This window comes from Budorcas taxicolor, chromosome 6 (assembly GCF_023091745.1).
Source record: "Budorcas taxicolor isolate Tak-1 chromosome 6, Takin1.1, whole genome shotgun sequence".
Lineage (NCBI taxonomy): Eukaryota > Metazoa > Chordata > Mammalia > Artiodactyla > Bovidae > Budorcas > Budorcas taxicolor.
Window position 1 is genome coordinate 42787448 of NC_068915.1, and position 19644 is coordinate 42807091.

The 19644-nt window shown below is 40.4% G+C and overlaps 1 protein-coding gene across 1 annotated transcript in view; it reads left to right on the forward strand.

Moving 5' to 3' along the window:
* LOC128049997 (cytosolic beta-glucosidase) overlaps positions 1-19644 on the forward strand; it is a 123240-nt gene that overhangs the window by 49600 nt on the left and 53996 nt on the right. Inside the window, exons 3-4 of the mRNA XM_052642300.1 lie at positions 10275-11071; positions 12311-12434. Of these exons, the coding sequence (XP_052498260.1) occupies positions 10275-11071; positions 12311-12434 (921 nt within the window). The remainder of the gene's footprint in view (positions 1-10274; positions 11072-12310; positions 12435-19644) is intronic.

Genomic DNA, 19644 nt, shown 5'->3' on the forward strand with positions numbered 1-19644 from the left:
AGGGAAGAATTCAGTAAACACTTAACTGAACTAGACCAATAACCATCATAAAGATCACTCTAAGGGTAGTTAGTTAGTTGCACAGCCGTGTCTGACTCTTTGTGATCCCATGGACTGTAGCCCGCCAGGCTCCTCTGTCTTTGGGATTCTACAAGCGAGAGTCCTGGAGTGGGTTGCCGTGGTAGCGGTTGGTTTTTATCGAGTCTATAGTATGTGCAGCTCCCTGTACCAAGCACTGCACCTGCCTTTGCTGAGTCAATGCTCCTAACAGCCCTGTGAGTGAGGAGGGCTTTCCCTAAACAGAGGGGATCATGGCAATCTGAGGTGTAAGGCTGGGCATAAATTTGCCAAGACAACACATTGAGTTAGAGCTGAGTTCAAGCTAGTTCTGTCTCATGTCAAAAACGTAAGGTTCCAGAGACATTTACAACATGAAACCACATGCTGGGCTTCCCTGGTGGCTGAGATGGTAAAGAATCTACCTGCAATGCAGGAGACCTGGGTTCAATCCCTGGGTCAGGAAGATCCCCTGGATAAGGAAATGGCAACCCACTCTAGTATTCTTGCTTAGAGAATCCCATGGGCAGAGGAACGTGGAAGGCTACGGTCCATGGGGTCGCAAACAGTCGGATACGACTGAGTGACTAACACACGCACACACACACACACACACACACACACACACACACACACTCACACATGCTTTGTGCCACACTATCCCTGATAGTAACATGAGGTGGAGGCCCTACATTACTAAAACTCATGCCACTGCTCTAGCCTATGATTCTAGGAGTTTGGAGTCTTTACTAAGTTTCCATTTGGGTGGTAAACAACAACAACAAAAAACCCACCACCTTGTAATGTGGGTCCATAATTCTTTATCTGAAATTCTAAAATCCAAAGGGTTCTAATATTGAATCCTTTTTTTTACTAGTTTAATTCTAAAACAAAGTAGGCAGCGAAAGCTGACCTGAGTTGATGACAAAGTTTTAATGTTATCTTAGTTCATTTCGCTTAGAATATTTATCTGTTTTACTGAAGAAATATTAAGGGGTACTGACCCACCCCCAGTGGGGGTGGTAAACTTAATATACAATATTTACTGTGTTTCTTTTCTAAAAATCCTCAAATTCTGAAAACATGGCTGCCAAGATTTTCAGATAAAGGATTATGGACCTGTGGCAATACCTCAACATGTCTAGGTACTTAACACCAACTCCAGATACACAGAGGTTCATGGAGCTCACTGTAGGTTAGACGTCTTAGAACAGGGCAGCAGAGAAGGTAGAGAGTGGTGGTGGAAGGAGGCTGGAGTCACTGAGGCCACCCAGACAATGTGAGGGACTCACTGGTGCAGTTCTTATGTGGGGATCACACTGTCTCAGCACTGAGCTTTTTATGTTTGGCACTAGCTTTTGTAAAGCCAAAGCTGATTAATATTACAGACTTTTCCATGAGCAAGAGGGCACTGGAGGTGCTTCCAGTAGGCAGAATTTCAATAAGTGGTTGCTCATTCTTGTGCAGTGATCTGTTGAAGCAGTTGGAACTGTTTTAACTCAGAAAGGCCATCATTTGTTTTTTCTGTTTAAACATTTTCTCAAAGAGCATGTAAAGAATTAGAGAATCCTTGTCACTGTCTTTTCCAAGAAACTCAAGTTTTTTTATTCGACTTCCTATTTTAAAGCTTGATAAGAGGACATTTGGAAATGTGTAAATAAAATCCCGTGTTCCCAAACTGGAAGAATATTTTACAAAGTGGAATTATTACACAGCTTTTCTCTTTCAAATGTCAAGTTTTTGAGGCTTAACAAGAAGAGATTGAGCTGGCAACTGAAATCACATATTTCTGTATTTCTCAACTGTTCAAGTACATTTTCATATCTGTCTCAAATGTAAGTTTCAAGTGACTAGCAAAAGACCCAATTATTGGAAATAGAAAGGGAAAAGGAAAAGAAATGGTTATGCAGAATTTCTTTCACACTTTAAGATTTAAAATATTAGCACACTTAGAGGAATGTTAGTTAAGTAAACTAAAGGCGCACTTATTAATCTCCTACTCTGTATTGGGCAGCGTGGTAGACCGAATAATGCCCCCTCAAAGATGTCCATGTCTTCATTCTTAGAAACTGAATATATTATCTTACATGATAAAACGGACTTTATAGATGTGCTTAAGTTAAGGATCTTTAGATGGGGAGATTATCCTGGTTTATCTGGATGGATGTCATCATACAGATCCTTAAAAAAGGTAAGTAAGAGGATCACAGTCAGAGAGAGAAGGTATAAGAACTGAAGCAGAGGTCAGACAGGAGACAGGAGTTTCAGTGCTGGCTCTGATGATGGAGGAAGGGGTCATGAGCCTCTAGAAGCTGGAAAAGGCAAGGAAATGGATTCTCTTTGGGAACTCCCAGAAGGAATGAAGCTCTGCTGACATCTTGATTTTAGCTCAGTGAGAACCATTTTGGACATCTGATGCCTAGAACGCTAAGATAATAACTTGGTATTGGTTTAAGCCACTAAGTTTGTAGTAATTTGTTACTGCAGCAATAGGAAACTGGCACAGGAAGTATGCCATCAGAAATTGGTGGTTGGGTCTAAGGAGGAGTGAACCTAGAGAATTATACGTATGACACAAGTAGGCACTAGGTCAAAGTTCATTCTTCATTAAGACATTTACAGTTTGACTAGAAGAATTCCAGTATAGTTATTTTATGAACTGAGACATTATCTTTGAAAGTTTCAGCCAGATGCTCTTTTAAGGGAATTTTCCCATTTCTTTGTTCAATATAACCCTGCTCCGCTCTTGGCCACAGCTGACTGGATGGGGGAAAACTTATTTCCCTGTGACATATAAATTTTGTAACTTCATTAGAAAAGATAATCCTTTTCAACTGCCTCCCTGTCTCAGGGATGTTTGGAATTGAGGAGTTGAAGCCTGATTTGGTGGGTGGTTGGCACTAGGGTTGTGAGGTAGTCTTGGCAGATAGGATGCCCATTTTGAGACCATAACAAATTGGCTACACAAAGGAAACTGGTTTTTTGAGCAGGAGAGGAATGGAGTGGATGTGTTGAAGGAAGTTAGGGTAGGAGACATCAGTCTTTTTGAGAGGTTAAGATTTTCTCAGCTCCCAGCTTTAAGTTCCAGTTGTGATTATTTCCTGTCGTTTGGTATCTGATATCTCTCTGTCATTTCAAATAATGCTCACTGCATTCCCTACCAGTCAGCCTCCTGCCTCTAGTGCCACCTTTACATTTGAGTTAATCTGAGTGGGCTTTTCCCTATTTCCAAAAGACCTTTGACTTAAACATGCTTCATATTTTCAAAGATCAAATAAGAAGGAATGGGTTTAATTAAAACAAAGGTGATGATAGTAACTGTGAAAGAAGGCTATGAAGGTTTTAATACTTAAAATAACTCTGCCCTAAATATCAAGACGTAGAACAGAGTCCATATGACTTCTTGGGGTTTCAGGCTCCCTAGGTTGGTAACTGACGATCATTTAAAAATACATATTTATGGGGACTTCCCTGGCAGTCCAGTGGTTAAGACTTCTGCTTTCAATGCAGAGGGTTCAATCCCTGATTTGGGAACTAAGAGCCTACATGTCATGCAACCAAGAAATAATAATAATAAAAAAGTATTTATGGATAGAATGAGTTACCCTGAATTCTAAGAGTTTGGTAAAGCTAGAGAACTCTCTGACTATTTGTTCTCAATGCTTAAATACTCCTGAGGTGACGCTATTACTGTTCCTCTTTTAGAGATGAGGAAATGTGGGTATAGAGAGGCAGTCATGTAATTTGTCCATGATCCCTGTCTGAATTGTCTGACTCTGGAGCTCTGCTCTTCAATGGGTCACTCCATTGCATCATGGAAAGATTTCACTGGAGGACTGAATAAACCAGAGGTAAAGTTCTGGAATGATAAATATTAAGTATGCAATGCTTTGTTGCTCTGCCATGTTGATGAGTTAGAAAAAATTTTACTTAAATTTTTGAAATCTTCAATTCAATTGCACATCATCATGTTGTTTGAATTATATTGATTGCCATCATTAATGAGTGCATCATATTAAATGATGCTTATAAATCATTGATTCCTCCAGAAATAAGAAAAAACCATGATATTATGAATCAGATCCAAAGTAGGTGATTATTAAGGCTAGGAAAACAGTATCACTCTGATTTTGTTTCAGAAACATTAGTGTAAGAAGGGGAATGTCACAGTGGGAACAGCTCAGTCTTTATAGTGAAACAGACTGGCTTTAAATGTTGGCTTTGCTATCTGAAAACATTGTCACTTGAAGTCTGGAAGTCACTTTCTGAATCTCTGTTTTTTCATATATTTACTGAAACTAAAAATGCCTACCTCTTGGACTTAGTGCAGGGATTAAACAAAATGTGTGACATTATGTACGTATAGTATGAATACAAAAAACAAAAACTGATATTATTTTTATATTCAAAGCCAGTGGAAGGCATTGACTATGAAAACCTTAACACAGTCCAATATCAAGATGATTCCATCATACAGATCTTTGGATATTCCATTTTACAAAGGAGGAAATATGGGCTTACAGAGGCCCAGAGATGGAATGGTGGAATGATCTTTTACAGAGAGGGGAAAGCTTTATAAACTTTGGTGAGTGTATTAGTATTCCATGGCTGCTACAACAAATTATTACAAGCTTACTTGCCTAAAGTCACACAAATTTACTACCTTAGAATTATGTGGGTTAGAAGTCTGACACAGGTCTCTCCAGAATAAAAACCTCTGTGCTTACAGGCTGCATGTCTTTTACAAAGATCTAAGGGAGACTCTGTTTCTCAGTTCATTCATGTTGTTAGCAGAATTCAGTTTCTTGGAGTTGTCGGACTGGAGTCTCCTTTTCTTGGATGACTGAGCTGAGGACCGTTTTCAGCCTCTGTAGGCCACCTGCACTTCTCAGTTGCTGGCTCCCTTCTTCCATCTTCAAAACCAGCAATAGTTGGCTGAATCTCTCTTATGCTGCCACCTCTTATGACTCTTTTTTCTGTTGTTGCATCTTTTTGACCCATTCTTCTGCCATCCTCTTTCACTTCTAAGGACTCATGTGGCAGAGTGGGTCCACCTGAACAATCTAGAAACATCTTCCCAACTCAGGATCCTTAATCAGAATGATATCTGCAAAGTCCCTTTGAAGTAACATAAGAAGTAACATATTCACATGATCTATGGATTACAACTTGGACATCTTCTGGGTGGTGTAACTTATTATGTCTACCCAGTGAGTAATGGCATGCAAAAGGGGCTTCCAAGTATGGAGTTGCTATGCATGACCCACATGATGTTCATGCTTGCAAAATAAGTGAGCTGTTGTTAAAAATTACCCATTCTTACAGACAGACAGGTAACCCATGACCTTGCATAATCTGGCTTCTACTTATGCTGCTTACCTCTCACTATTCTTATTTCCCTTCTGCTGAGCTATACATTCTCCTTATTGTGAGCTTTCAGTTACCAGAAAGAGCCATATTGTCCTAAGAGAATGAATTTACAAATAAAGGCCATGCCATATATGATGGTAAAACTCTGACCCTCATGAAAAGTCCAGGCAGCCAAACCACAATTTCTGTATCAGTTGACCCAGAAAAGTCAGAATATGGTCAACAACTGCCCCTTCTTTGTTTTTGTTCCTCTGTCCTCTTTGAATTTAGGACCAATCAGAAAAAGGCAAATTTGCTCCCCAACCCAATTACCCAAGATGCCCTGGTTCCAGTTAGCCCACCTCCAGCCTCCCTGTGCCAACAGCTTTCAATCAAAAGGTACCAGGATCCTCCCCTCATTGTTTTTATTGTGAAACTTTCCTGCCTCCCTGATAGCCTTTGAGTATCTGCCAAATGCTAGTGATAATGGCTGGCTCCTTGTTGCAAACTTGGAATAAGCAGACTGTTCACATTTGGGAGGTCTTTGTTGATTTCCATTCTTCTTTTGGCCTTTTGCACAATCATTTCCCTTTTTTCTCTTCCAGGATCTCTCCTCCTTGCCTTATGTGGGTCATTTGTATCCATCTTTTAAGGATCAGTTTAGATGTCACTCAGGACAACAATAACAATAATAATCATTATTAGAATCATAGTTATCGGTGCCAAGAACTGTTCTAAGCATGTTCAATTTATCAACTCATTAAACTCTCAGAACAATTATTGAAATAGGTTTCTACTATTGCCTACATTTTACAGACAAGAAAATATAACTCAGAGAGATAAAGTAACTCTCCTGAGGTCACTGAACTAGTAGGTGAAGGTTTTGGGATAGAACTTAGGTAGCCTGTCACCATCGTTCACTTTTGAAACCATAGTGCTACTCTGCTTTCAGAGTAGATTTTCATATGCCCTCAGTTTGGGATGGGGACTTACCTTTAATAATAATACTGTATGATAATTATTTATGAATTTATTTGTAGTCCCTACTAACATTTAAGGGGCTTCCCCGATAGCTCAGTGAGTAAAGAATCTGCCTGCAATGCAGGAGGCACAGGAGATGCAGGTTTTATCCCTGGGTTGGGAAGATCCCTGGAGAAGCAAATGGCAACCCACTCCAGTATTCTTGACTGGGAAATCCCACGGAGAGAGGAGCTTTGGCAGGCTACAGTCCAAAGGGTCGTAAAGGGTCAGGCACTACTGAGCAACTAAACATGCCTGGTTACTACTACAATTAAAGTTTTCTTAGTACAAGAAGAGTGTTTATAATGTTTGTAATCAAGCATATAGTAGTGTCTCTCTAAAGGCATATTTGAGGAATGAACAAATTAATGATTGAATAAATGAAATGTACACAAAAATCTCAATTATTATTTAAAATTGGAAGATAATAACTCTAAGAAGAGATAAAGGGACCCTGCTTCTATGCAAACTTTGAATGCAACACAAGTTCTGTATATGAATTTACAATTATTATTCAGGAAATCATCTCTTAAAACAGGAATGCTTCTCTCCTCTTGGCTTAGTTTCTTTCCAAACTCGTTCTTTTTTTAATTAAAAAAATTTTTTTTTTTTATTGTTTTAAGTGTTTACTGGAGTGTAAGTGTGAAAACATTAGTTGCTCAGTCATGTGTGACTCTTTGTGACCCCATGGACTGTAGCCCAACAGGCTCCTCTGTCCATTGGTATTCTCCAGGCAAGTGTATGGGAGTAAGTAGCCTCCTCCAGGGGATCTTCGCAACCCACTCATTGAACCTGGATCTCCTGCACTGCAGGCACAGCCATCAGGAGATAATTGCTTTGCAGTGTTTTCTTAGTTTCTACTGTACAGGAAAGTGCATCAGCTATACGTATACGTATATCTCCTCTTTTTCCCTCCATACTCTTAAACATACAATCATGTGCTGTGCTGTGCTTAGTCACTCAATGATGTCTGACTCTTCGCGACCCCATGGACTGTAGCCCACCAGTCTCCTCTGTTCATGGAATTCTCCAGGCAAGAATACTGGAGTGGGTTGCCATTCTCTTCTCCAGGGGATCTTCCCAACCCAAGGATCGAACCTGGGTGTACTGCATTGCAGCCAGATTCCTTACCATCTGAGCCAACAGGGAAGCCCAGGTATTCCAATGGATTATGTCAGAAATTTACAGCAAACTCTCCAGTGGAAAGTTCTTTAATGTATCAAGGCCCTGGCTTTCTGTCTTTGTACCTCACACCCTGGGACTGATGCTGAGCCCTTGTCCATGCTCAGTGAGTCTCTTTTCTTAGACTTGTAAGACTGACCTGTCTGGAGAAGCACCAAGGCAGTCATTGCATTCATCTTCTTTACTTTATGTTGAATATTGTTGAAATCTATTCATTCACTCAAGAGCTATTTATTGAGTCTCTACTAGGTTTCTGCTATTGTCCCAGGATTTGGGGGATCCAGAGGTAAATTAGACAAGGCTCGTGACCTAACCGAAGCAGAAGATATTAGGAAGAGGTGGCAAGAATACACAGAAGAACTATATAAAAAAGATTTTAATGACCCAGATAATGATGGGTCATACAATCACATGACGGTGTGATCACTCACCTAGAGCCAGACGTCTTGGATCACTCACCTAGGCCAGCAGTCAAGTGGGCCTTAGGAAGCATCACTGCCAACAAAGCTAGTGGAGGTGATGGAATTGAGCTAGCTATTTCAAATCCTAAAAGATGATGCTGTTAAAGTGCTGCACTCAATAGGCCAGCAAATTTGGAAAACTCAGCAGTGGCCACAGAACTGGAAAAGGTCAGTTTTCATTCCAGCCCCAAAGAAAGGCAGTGCCAAAGAATGTTCAAACTGTCACGCAATTGCACTCATTTTGCATGGTAGCAAAGTAATGCTTAAAAGTTTCCAAGCTAGGCTTCAATAGTACGTGAACTGAGAACTTCCAGATGTTCAAGCTGGATTTAGAAAAGGCAGATGAATCAGAGATCAAATTGCCAACATCTGTTGGATCATTGAAAAAGCAAGAGATTTCCAGAAAAACATCTACTTTTGCTTCATTGACTATGGTAAAGCCTTTGTGTGGATCACAACAAACTGAAAAATTCTTCAAGTGATGGGAATGCCAGACCACCTCATCTGTTTCCTGAGAAACCTGTATGCAGATCAAGAAACAACAGTTAGAACAGGACATAAAACAATGGACTGGTTCAAAATTGGGAAAGGAGTACGTCAAGAGTCTTTATTGTAACCCTGCTTATTTAACTTTAATGCAGAGTACATCATGTGAAATGCCGGGCTAGGTGAAGCACAAGCCGGAATCAAGATTGTTGGGAGAAGTGTCAATAACCTTATATATGCAGATGACACCGCTCTTATGCAGAAAGCTAAGAGGAACTAAACAGCCTCTTGGTGAAGGTGAAAAGAAAAGGAGAAAGCTACCTTAAAACTCAACATTCAAAAATTGAAGATCACAGCATCTGGTCCTATTGCTTCATGGCAAACAGATGGGGAAACAATGGAAACAGTGACAGACTTTATTTTTTTGGTCTCCAAAATAACTGCAGATGGTGACTGCAGTCATGAAATTAAAAGACGCTTGCTCCTTGGAAGAAAAGCTATGACCAACCTAGACAGTGTATTAAAAAGCAGAGACATCACTTTGCCAATTAAAGCTCATCTAGTCAAAGCTATGGCTTTTCCAGTAGTCATGTATGGATGTGAGAGTTGGACCATAAAGAAGGTTAAGCACCACTGAAGAACTGATGCTTTCAAACAGTGGTGTTGGAGAAGACTCTTGAGAGTCCCTTGTACTGCAAGGAGATCAAACCAGCAATCCTAAAGGAAATCAATCCTGAATATTCATTTTAAGGAGTGAGGCTGAAGCTGAAGCCCCAATACTTTGGCTACCTGATGCAAAGAGCTGACTCACTGGAATAGATGCTGATGCTGGGAAAGATTGAAGGCAGAAGGGTATGACAGAGGATATGATGGTTGGATGGCATCACAGACTTGATAGACAAGAGTTTGAGCAAGTTCCAGGAGATGGTGAAGGACATGGAAGCCTGGTGTGCTGCAGTCCATGTGGTGGCAAAGAGTTGGACGTGACCGAGTGAGTGAACAACAGCAAAAACAACAACAACAACAACAACAACAACAATTCTAGTGGAACTGAGTAAAAAGTCAAACATGCAAACAAGCAAAGAATAATTTCTTTTTAAAATATGAATATGTAAATTTAAAATTTTAATTTAAGTATAGTTGATTTACAATGCAATGTTAGTTTCAGATGTATGGCAAAGTGATTCAGTTATATATACATATATGTATTATATATGTATATAAGAATATATATATGTGTTTTATATATATATAAGAATATGTATATTCTTTTTCAGATTCTTTTTCCTTAGAGACTATTGTTTCCCGGACTCTACAGTAGGTCCTTTCTGGTTATCTGCTTTATATAGAGTAGTATGTATATGTTAATCCCAAACTCCAAATTTGTCCCCCCACCCAACAAATAAAATAATTTCAGTAAGTGTCCCATTGGCACAAAGTTACGTGATAGCAATCTGTCCAAATGAATCCCTTTCAGAATGTAACAGCTTCCGTAATTGTGTTACCCCATCACATTCTCTTGTCTCTGATCAGCCAGTCTTCCTTGGACTTCATGTTTTCTTCCAACCTTTAATTGATTATAGGTAGGAAGTTATGAACATTATTTTGGATTAAAGTTTTTTAGGAAATTGTTATTCCCGATCCTCTCCCAACCCTTATTTATTGTCAGCATAATGAAGATGACTTTTCTTCTCATACTTTCTTTTCTTTTTCTCCTAGGAATTGGCTATTATAATAAGATCATTGACAATTTGTTAGCAAATGGGGTCACACCCATGGTGACCCTCTACCACTTTGATTTGCCTCAGGCCTTGGAAGACCAAGGAGGTTGGCTCTCAGAGGCAATCATCGAATCCTTCGACAAATATGCCCGTTTTTGCTTCAGTACGTTTGGGGATCGAGTCAAGCAGTGGATCACGATAAATGAGCCTAATATTTTTGCTGTGATGGCATATGAGTTTGGTGTATTTCCTCCTGGTGTGCCTCATGTTGGAACTAAGGCTTATCAGGCAGCTCATAATTTGATTAAAGCTCATGCCAGATCCTGGCACAGCTATGATTCCTTATTCCGAAAAGAGCAGAAGGGCATGGTATCTCTATCAATTTTTGCTGGCTGGGCAGAACCAGCAGAGCCCTACTCAGTGTCTGACCAGGAAGCAGTTAAAAGAGCCATGGCATTCCAGTTGGACTTCTTTGCTAAACCCATATTTATTGATGGCGATTATCCTGAAGTTGTCAAGTCTCAGGTTGCCCTCATGAGTAAAAAGCAGGGCTACTCATCATCACGGCTTCCAGAATTTACAGAAGAAGAGAAGAGGATGATCAAAGGCACTGCTGATTTCTTTGCTGTGCAGTATTACACAACTCGCTTAGTCAAGAACCAGGAGAACAGGAAAGGAGAACTGGGTTTACTCCAGGATGTGGAGGTTGAAGTTTTTCCAGACCCATCTTGGATAAGTTTGAATTGGGTCTGTGTGGTGCCGTGGGGAATACGTAAGCTACTGAAATACATTAAGGTAAATGCACTATGTGTTTGCATCCATGTGTACCCAAACGTGGAAAGAGGGGAAGATGGGCCTATGACCATGTGTATAAAGACCTGAACAATGAATGCTTTAGGCAATAGCATATACATTTGTTGGCCTGGGAAGAGGTGGTTAGGATTTACGTCAGTGAAGGATAATTAGCTGATAGTAGTGTTAGTTGCTCAGTTGCCAACTCTGTGTCCCCATGGGCTGTATGTAGCCTGCTGGGCTTCTCTGTCCATAGAATTCTCCAGGCAAGAATACTGGAGTGGGGTTGCCATTCCCTTCTCCAGGGATTCTTCCTGACCCAGGGATCAAACCTGGGTCTCCTGAATTGCAGGCAGATTCTTTATGGTCTGAGCCACCAGGGATAAAGGGCTTCAAAGCCATAATTAGACTTAGGATTTGCTGTTAAATTCAATTGTAGCTACAGTAGTACCTTGGACATATTTTTCAGGCTGGGGTCACAATTGAGTTACTAAAAGGCATAACAGGGATTTGAAATAGCTGAATCCTTTCTGGGTCTCTGTTACACTGAATGGCATCTAGGTAGCTGAAATGAAAATTTCAAGTTATCATTTTTTTAGGATTCCCGCTATCGGGCAGGGGGTGGGGAGAAGGCAATGGCACCCCACTCCAGTACTCTTGCCTGGAAAATCCCATGGATGGAGGAGCCTTGTGGGCTGCGGTCCATTGGGTCACTAGGAATTGGACACGATTGAGTGACTTCACTTTCACTTTTCACTTTCATGCATTGGAGAAGGAAATGGCAACCCACTCCAGTGATCTTGCCTGGAGAATCCCAGGGACAAGGGAGCCTGGTGGGCTGCTGTCTGTGGGGTCGCACAGAGTCGGACACGACTGAAGCAACTTAGCAGCAGCGGCAGCTATCAGGGGAATAGAGAATATAGCTACTGGGGAGGGGGGGACCAAGGGGTTAAGGAGCAATGACAATCAGCAGATGCTGATGGAAGAAAGATATTTCTGTCTTCTCATTATAACAAGAGTCATTTGACTGTCTTCATGGATATTTGCACAGTTTTTCTTTTCCATTGTTCGTTATAAAAGGTCAGTGCGCTGAAAATTAAGTTAATAGGGTCAGTGCAATTTGATGAAAACTAGTTTTGGGGTTGTATCTTAGAGAAGATAGAGGGTAATGCACCTGATTTTATGAGATTTTTTTTTCCTCTTACATCTGTTTGGAATAAAACTTCTGCTTTCTCATTCCAGGATACGTATAATAACCCTGTAATTTACATCACTGAGAATGGGTTTCCCCAGGGTGACCCCACATCTTTTGATGACACTCAGCGCTGGGAGTATTTCAGACAGACATTTCAGGAACTGTTCAAAGGTACCATTTGAAATGATGAAAGATCAATTGTGCAAACTTGATATGGTTTTCCCATGTGCCTATTTGCATTCAGCAAAGACCAATGATTTTGAAAGCTGAAATTCATGTAAATCAGTGTAAAGCTATGTAATTAACAGAGGGGGGAGAAAAAAGTATTTAGGAAAGAGGAAGGTGAAAATTTTGGCCTAGCTTCAACCTGCTGAAATTTAATCAAGTAAAAAGTGACAGTCTTCAGCATTTTGTGACTCCTGGGTGAAGGTGACATGAATGGAAGGAGTGGTGGCTGTTGGGAGAGAGCATTAGTTATTACACATAGATCAGCACTGACCAACTAGAACATGCTTATTTGCATATATTAATATCCTAACTATCAAGAAATGAATTGGCAGAATTCTTAAAGGACCAAAATCAAGCATTTGTGTAATAAACTTTCAAGTGGTATGTGTCTTCAATCAATGCATGTTTCATCTAAAGGGTAACCAAACAGCAGACATTCTTTTTGCCATATAGAATCTGTGAATTTTATTTCAAGACAATATTGTTATTCTGGTAACTCCTTTTACCCAAAGGAATTCTTTTCATATTTGAAAACAAATGTGAAGGAATAATCTTTAGCTGGTAACACATATTTCTGCCTCAGTTAATTTCTCCCTTTTAGCTACCACTTGGAACACTGTTGCTTCATAAATTTAATTTCTCCTCCCTATAAAGAAATCATATCATAGCAACAAAATTCAATGAAAATGAGACTTTCAATTTCCTTTTTTTGAAAACCATGATAGGCAGTTATTTCTCCTCATTCTGTTTGAGAGGTCCTGGAATTATTCTTTCCAAACTAAATCAGTAATATACTGGAATCAGTGAGAAGGAATTCTGGAAAGTGACACAAAGTGGTTTCTTTCCAAAACCTCAAATATATTGACTCAATTCCTCACCCAGCCCTGGAGTTTATTGACAGAGGGCAATTGGATTTCTACAATTTTACACAGAAAAATCATCCTTTTGTGTTACATACAAAAAAGATTCATCCTTTATGTGGGAATTCACCTTCTGATAAGAAAAGAAAATCTCTAGTTTTCTGAGATTCTTCCCCATTTCTCCCTGTAAATGGCCCTGCTGTTGCTATTTAATCATTAAGTCATGTCTGACTTTTTGCGACCCCGTGGACTATAGTGCACCAAACTCTACTGTTCATGGAATTTCCCAGGCAAGAATACTGGAATGGGTTATAAATGACTCTGCTCATAGTTAATACACCGATGTTCCCAACTTCACCTCGAGAGACAAGTAGGCTAGTTATGATCATCAGATTTATGGATGCCCTGGGGACCACAAAGGACTTGTTCAAAACTGTTCTGTGTATTTTAGCGAAAAAAGAGAAAAAGTAGAAATTGTCTTTCTTCATTTCCATCTTGGTGCTCTGTTTAGTGCTAACATATAAGGACATTTCTTTGTTCTCTGAAGTCATTTTTAGTACTTTGTACAGTGCCTTAGATCTGTAACACTAAAAATTCACCAGTGGATCCTCAAACTAAGATAACTTAAAGATAGAAAAGTAATTGAAGGCAAGAGAAGAAAATGTGAGAAGATTTGGGCTTGTGACAGATAGGAGAGAAGATAAAGTTAGGAACAAAATCCTGCTTTTGAACTTATTGAATTCCTATTGTGCTGTTGAATTAATGTAAAAAGTGTGAACTGACACCATTAATTATTCACAGCATCTACATTCTCCTCTGATTCTTAACATTATGATTTCTATTCTTTGTAATTAACAAATAATATTGTATTTTTTGAAAATATAGTTTTTCAAAATGTGTAGAAATCTACACATTTACCAAAAACGCTATAGTAAGTGTATCTATTCTGGACTGGATATAGTGATAGCTATCTTTCATATGTTGTTGTAGTGAACACCAGTTCTCTCTTCTGCAGTGCAACTCTTTTCTAATAACTAGTCCCTTTTCTTTCTAGGAAATACCCACCTTGCCCCATTCTTAGACTTACCATAGGGATAGCTATGTAAGCAGAATAAACAACTGCTCTTTGTCAGCAGATAATTGATCGATCTAGACGTAGGCACATGATGTGAGGTGGATCAACCCCAATTCTTCCCTGGGATTTAGAATTTGGACCAATCAGTTTGCTTGCCTCACAGCATGGATTGGCAAGGTGATGTAACTTTGTGGGCCCTTGGTGGCTATGCTTTTCCATGTAAAGCTTAGCGGTAGTAAGAAGGTGGGTGGGGAACAGCTACCAGTGCACCCAGGGAAATGGAGACAAGAAACCAGGGAGAGATCAGGGGGACAGTTGTGCTTCTAATTCCAGTTTGTCTCAGACTCAGCTGCAAACATGTTTTTGAGAGACATTACTTTTACTTATAATTAAGTGCTCTTTCTGGTTCACCTGATTCTGATTGGATTTCTATCACTTGGAACAAAAAGAGTCTTAACTGATGCCATCACATTATTTTATTTTCAAGACAGTGAGATGAGGTCATTGCTCCTATCTTACAGATGAGAAAACTGAGTTTCAAAGAGGCTAAGTCATTTGCTCGAGATCACAAAGTTACTAAGTAGTATTTGCTGGAACAAGGCAGAATGTGTATAGTATTATTATTACTACCACTGTTTTGGTGTTTGATAGGATCCCTGAGTCCAGGGCTTTCTGACTCAGAGCACTTGCTTGTCCCACCACACTTCTAGAAACTTTGCCTCACGTTTGGGGGTCCTGGGCTTGCATAAATTCTTTGAAAGGGTTTCATGCTGCCTCTGCAGGAGCCAGCAGGTCCTATGACCTTGGACAAAGCTCAGATGCCGCATATCCTGCCTCTCAGCAGAGGAAGGGAGCTGAAGTAACTGATCAATTTCCTGAGACTCCTCCAAGGTAATGCCGATGATCTTGACTGGCGAGCACTTTACTGGGAAGAACCACCCTGTGAGCGATGAAAAGCAATAACAAGCCGAGGAAGGTATTTGTGGGAAGCTCGGCAGGTGAGAGGCCACCAGAACCCAGGGAGTCAGATGGATGATGGCTTTGTGATTCTCAGGAACAAAGCCTTCCCTCCCACATTATGCATATGGACAGGCACATAATGACGCTATAGTTGGATCAATGGCGTCTGCCTGAAGGCTTTACTAATCTCGTCAGGTAAAATCCCACAGCAATTAATTGAGCTGTAAAAAGAAAGCTAATGTTTCTATTTCCTTATGAGAAAAGGAGGAAAAAAAAAAAAAGAGGAAAATGTCATTTCAGGGAAAAAAAGGGAGAAATCAGTGAATGCCTTTTTAATCACTGCATTATTTAAATGCCTTTAAACAGGTTTTGTTTTAATTAATGTAGATATGGATAAGAGAAAAGCAACACAGTAGAGACACAAAAACTTGAAATGATATATAACTGGGCTTGTAGTCCAGGTCCAGTTATTCAACTAGGGGCACATGATTCAACCTCCCAAACTCTCAGTTTGTTCATCTAAGAAATGGGGTAATGCTTTCCCTGGCAGAGTTGTAAAAATTTCATTTAATAAGCTATTGTGCTAAACACCCCAAGCAATTGCCTGGCACATAGTAAGCCCTCAACCAATGGTAATAACTGTTATCATTGCCAAATGTGCACTTTTAAGAATATATCTATCAACCCAAGTTATTTTCCTTACTATTTAAAAAACAGAATCTCAGGACATTTAAAAAAAATTTCTATCCCCCTTCATGTCTCTAAGTTATGACAGAACATCCCCTGCCATGTCTGCAATTTTTCCATCATTTTTTCTGGGAAACTTCCTGATGAATGCTGGTAGCATTGGCCCTCTGGCTATTTACAATTGAATCCTATGGAGGACCTAGCAGCCAGGACCTCCCTCCATTCATTACTTCCTTTGGAGAGGTTGCCACATTAAGTGAAATATCAAATAATTGGCAACAGAAACAATTATTAAATAACTGGGTAGCTGGAATTGTTCTGTCACAGGGATTTTTGTAAAAACTCAAGAAGCAGTGATCTTCAAAGCATTAGGCTATTATCACATGATTTGAATCTATTATATTCATAAAATTTACACCAGTCTTGGCTGCTCTGGTGCCAGCAGGCAAGTTTAAGTCTATATATTGTTATTGTTCAGTTACTCAGTTGTGTCTGACCCTTTGTGACCCCATGGACTGCAGCACGCCAGTCTTCTGTGTCCTTCACTAACTCCCAGAGTTTGCTCGAACTCATGTCCATTGAGTCAGTGATGCCATCCAATCATCTCATCCTCTGTGTACCTTTCTCCTCCTGCCTTTAATCTTTCCCAGCGTCAGGGTCTTTTCCAATGAGTTGGCTCTTCGCATCAGTTGGCCAAAGTATTAGAGCTTCAGCTTCAGCACCAGTCCTTCCAATGAATATTGAGGGTTAATTTCCTTTAGGATTGACTAGTTTGATCTCCTTGCTGTCCAATGGACTCTCAAGAGTCTTCTCCAACACCATAGTTTGAAAGCATCAATTCTTTGGTGGCACTCAGCCTTCTTTATGGTCCAACTGTCACATTCATAGGCCTTCCCTGGTGGCTCAGAGGATGTCACATTCATACATGACTACTGGAAAAATCATGGCTTTGACTATATAGACCTTTATTGGCAAAGTGATATGTTTGCTTTTTAATACATTATCTAGGTTTGTCATAGCTTTTTTTCTAAGGAGCAAGCATCTTTTAATTTCTTGTATATAAAGTCTATATATCAGTTCAGTTCAGTTCAGTCGCTCAGTTATGTCTGACTCTTTGCGACCCCATGAATCGCAGTACGCCATGCCTCCCTGTTCATCACCAACTCCCGGAGTTCACTCAGACTCACGTTCATCGAATCAGTGATACCATCCAGCCATCTCATCCTCTGTCGTCCCCTTCTCCTCCTGCCCTCAATCCCTCCCAGCATCAGAGTCTCTTCCAATGAGTCAACTCTTCACATGAGGTGGGCAAAGTACTGGAGTTTCAGCTTTAGCATCATTCCTTCCAAAAAAATCCCAGGGCTGATCTCCTTCAGAATGGACTGGTTGGATCTCTTTGCAGTCCAAGGGACTCTCAAGAGTCTTCTCCAACACCACAGTTCAAAAGCATCAATTCTTTGGCGCTTAGCCTTCTTCACAGTCCAACTCTCACATCTATACATGACTACTGGTATAAGCACACATAAATGAAAGTGAAAGTCACTCAGTTGTGTCCGACTCTTTGCGACCCCATGGACTATACAGTCCATGGAATTCTCCAGGCCAGAATACTGGAGTGGGTAGCCTTTGCCTTCTCCGGGGGATTTTCCTAACCCAGGGATTGAACCCAGGTCTCCTGCCTTGCAGGAGGATTCTTTACCAACTGAGCCACAAGGGAAGCCCAAGAATACATAAAGGGACACCTTAATAATCTGGATGTTGAGGGGGTGAGAAAGTGTGAGAAACCAGGCAAGTTATTCTCAATGGGTGATACTGGACCCATGCTGTAAACTCTCCTAAAAGTAGATTTCAGTTGAGTTCAACCTCTTCCTCACACCTACTGAACCTGTGCCTCCCTGTGGCTTGGCTCTCAGTCTTTCCTCAATTGAAATGTCATGGTCTTCACCTTCTTCCTGGCCCAATCCTGTTGTTAGATCAGCTAGCTTGAAGTGAGGCAAGATGCAGGTTTGAAACTTGGTTCTTCCACTTCATGTTCAGTGATTTTGGGGGGAATTCTTAAACAAACAACACTTCAGTCATTTAATCTTTAAATGAGGATAATAAAAATATCTGTCTTCTAAAGCATGATGAAAAATGAACACAATAATGCTTATAAAGCCTAAATACAGAGTCTGGCATGTTATGAAAGATTCCATAAGTGACAGTTAATTTTGGGAGGGGAATATCTCTGCACCCTTCGAGAGTTGGAGCTGTGTCTTTTTTATAATTATATCTTCAGCCCCAAGCACTGTTTCTGTCATGAAGTAGCTTTCTACACGTTTGTCGAATTTGGTTGTGTCTTTCAGAGAAGAGTTAGTCAATGGATAATGAGAAATAAATAATGAAATGAAATGATTGGGAACTGTACTTCCTTTTTTTAAAGAAATATACCCCACATGGGAAAAAAATGCAGCCTTCTGGAAAGTTTCTGAGCCAGCCCAACTTTCCAATGAGATCCATGCCTGAGTTAGCACAGCGGTAGATGATTGCAGAGAAGGTTTGTTAATGACCAGCTTTAGGCTTTTAATGACAAAACCCCTCAGCAAGATGTCATCGAAGTTATTGAAGACTTCACTGAAAGTGTTGAAGCTGATGCATTGTAACAAGAAGGTTATAAATCTTGCAGCTTGGGTATACCACCAAGATAGGATGCTGAGCTCAGAATCACCCTGCTGTTGTCTGTCAGCATTCTCCCTCCCTCCCTTCCAGCGGAGAGCCGGGAAGGGAGAAATACATCCATTTCCCAAAGTGGTACAGACCTGGCAGCCACCTGCCTATGTCAATTTCAGATTGCAGAGGCCCATTTAACTGGACAAAATGTGTTAAGCACCTGTGTTTTTCTAAATGTGTGTTAAAAAATATCCTAAGAATTAAGGAAAGGGCTCAAAGTTTGACACATTGACCTTTTGGAAAAACGAACCAATTAAAAATCCATTGCAAGCTCAGAATAGAGACTCAATTACCTGAATATAGAGTCCCACTTCACGTTTATTGTTTTATTGCTTCTCAAGATAAACCTTTGTCAACTCAGCCCCATGGAGCAGTTCATCTCATAGCTCATGGAGAACTCACAGCTTTGGGTACGTGGAGGCTGGGATGTCAGATGCACTTGGTACTGTTACTCTTGGCAGGACTGAATGGAGCCTGTAAAGAGGAGTCAAGGTCAGAATAGAGAAGGAAGAATGAGATTCAAAGGCTGTTCACAGAATTGTTTGAGCATGCTAGTGTATAGACTTGTGGAATTTGAAAAGTCATGAAAAAAACAATTTCCACTCTATTCGTATCCCACCAACCTACAAGGCTACAGGGCTTCCCTGGTGAGTCAGATGTAAAGAATCTGCCCGCAGTGCAGAAGATGCAGGTTTGCTAACTGGACTGGGAAGATCCCCTGGAGAAAGAAATGACAACCTGCTCCAGTGTTCTTGCCTGGAAAATCCCATGGCCAAAGGAGCCTGGAGGGCTGCAGTCCGTGGGATCACAAGAGTTGGATATGACTTAACGACTAAACCACCACCAATCTACATACTCAGAC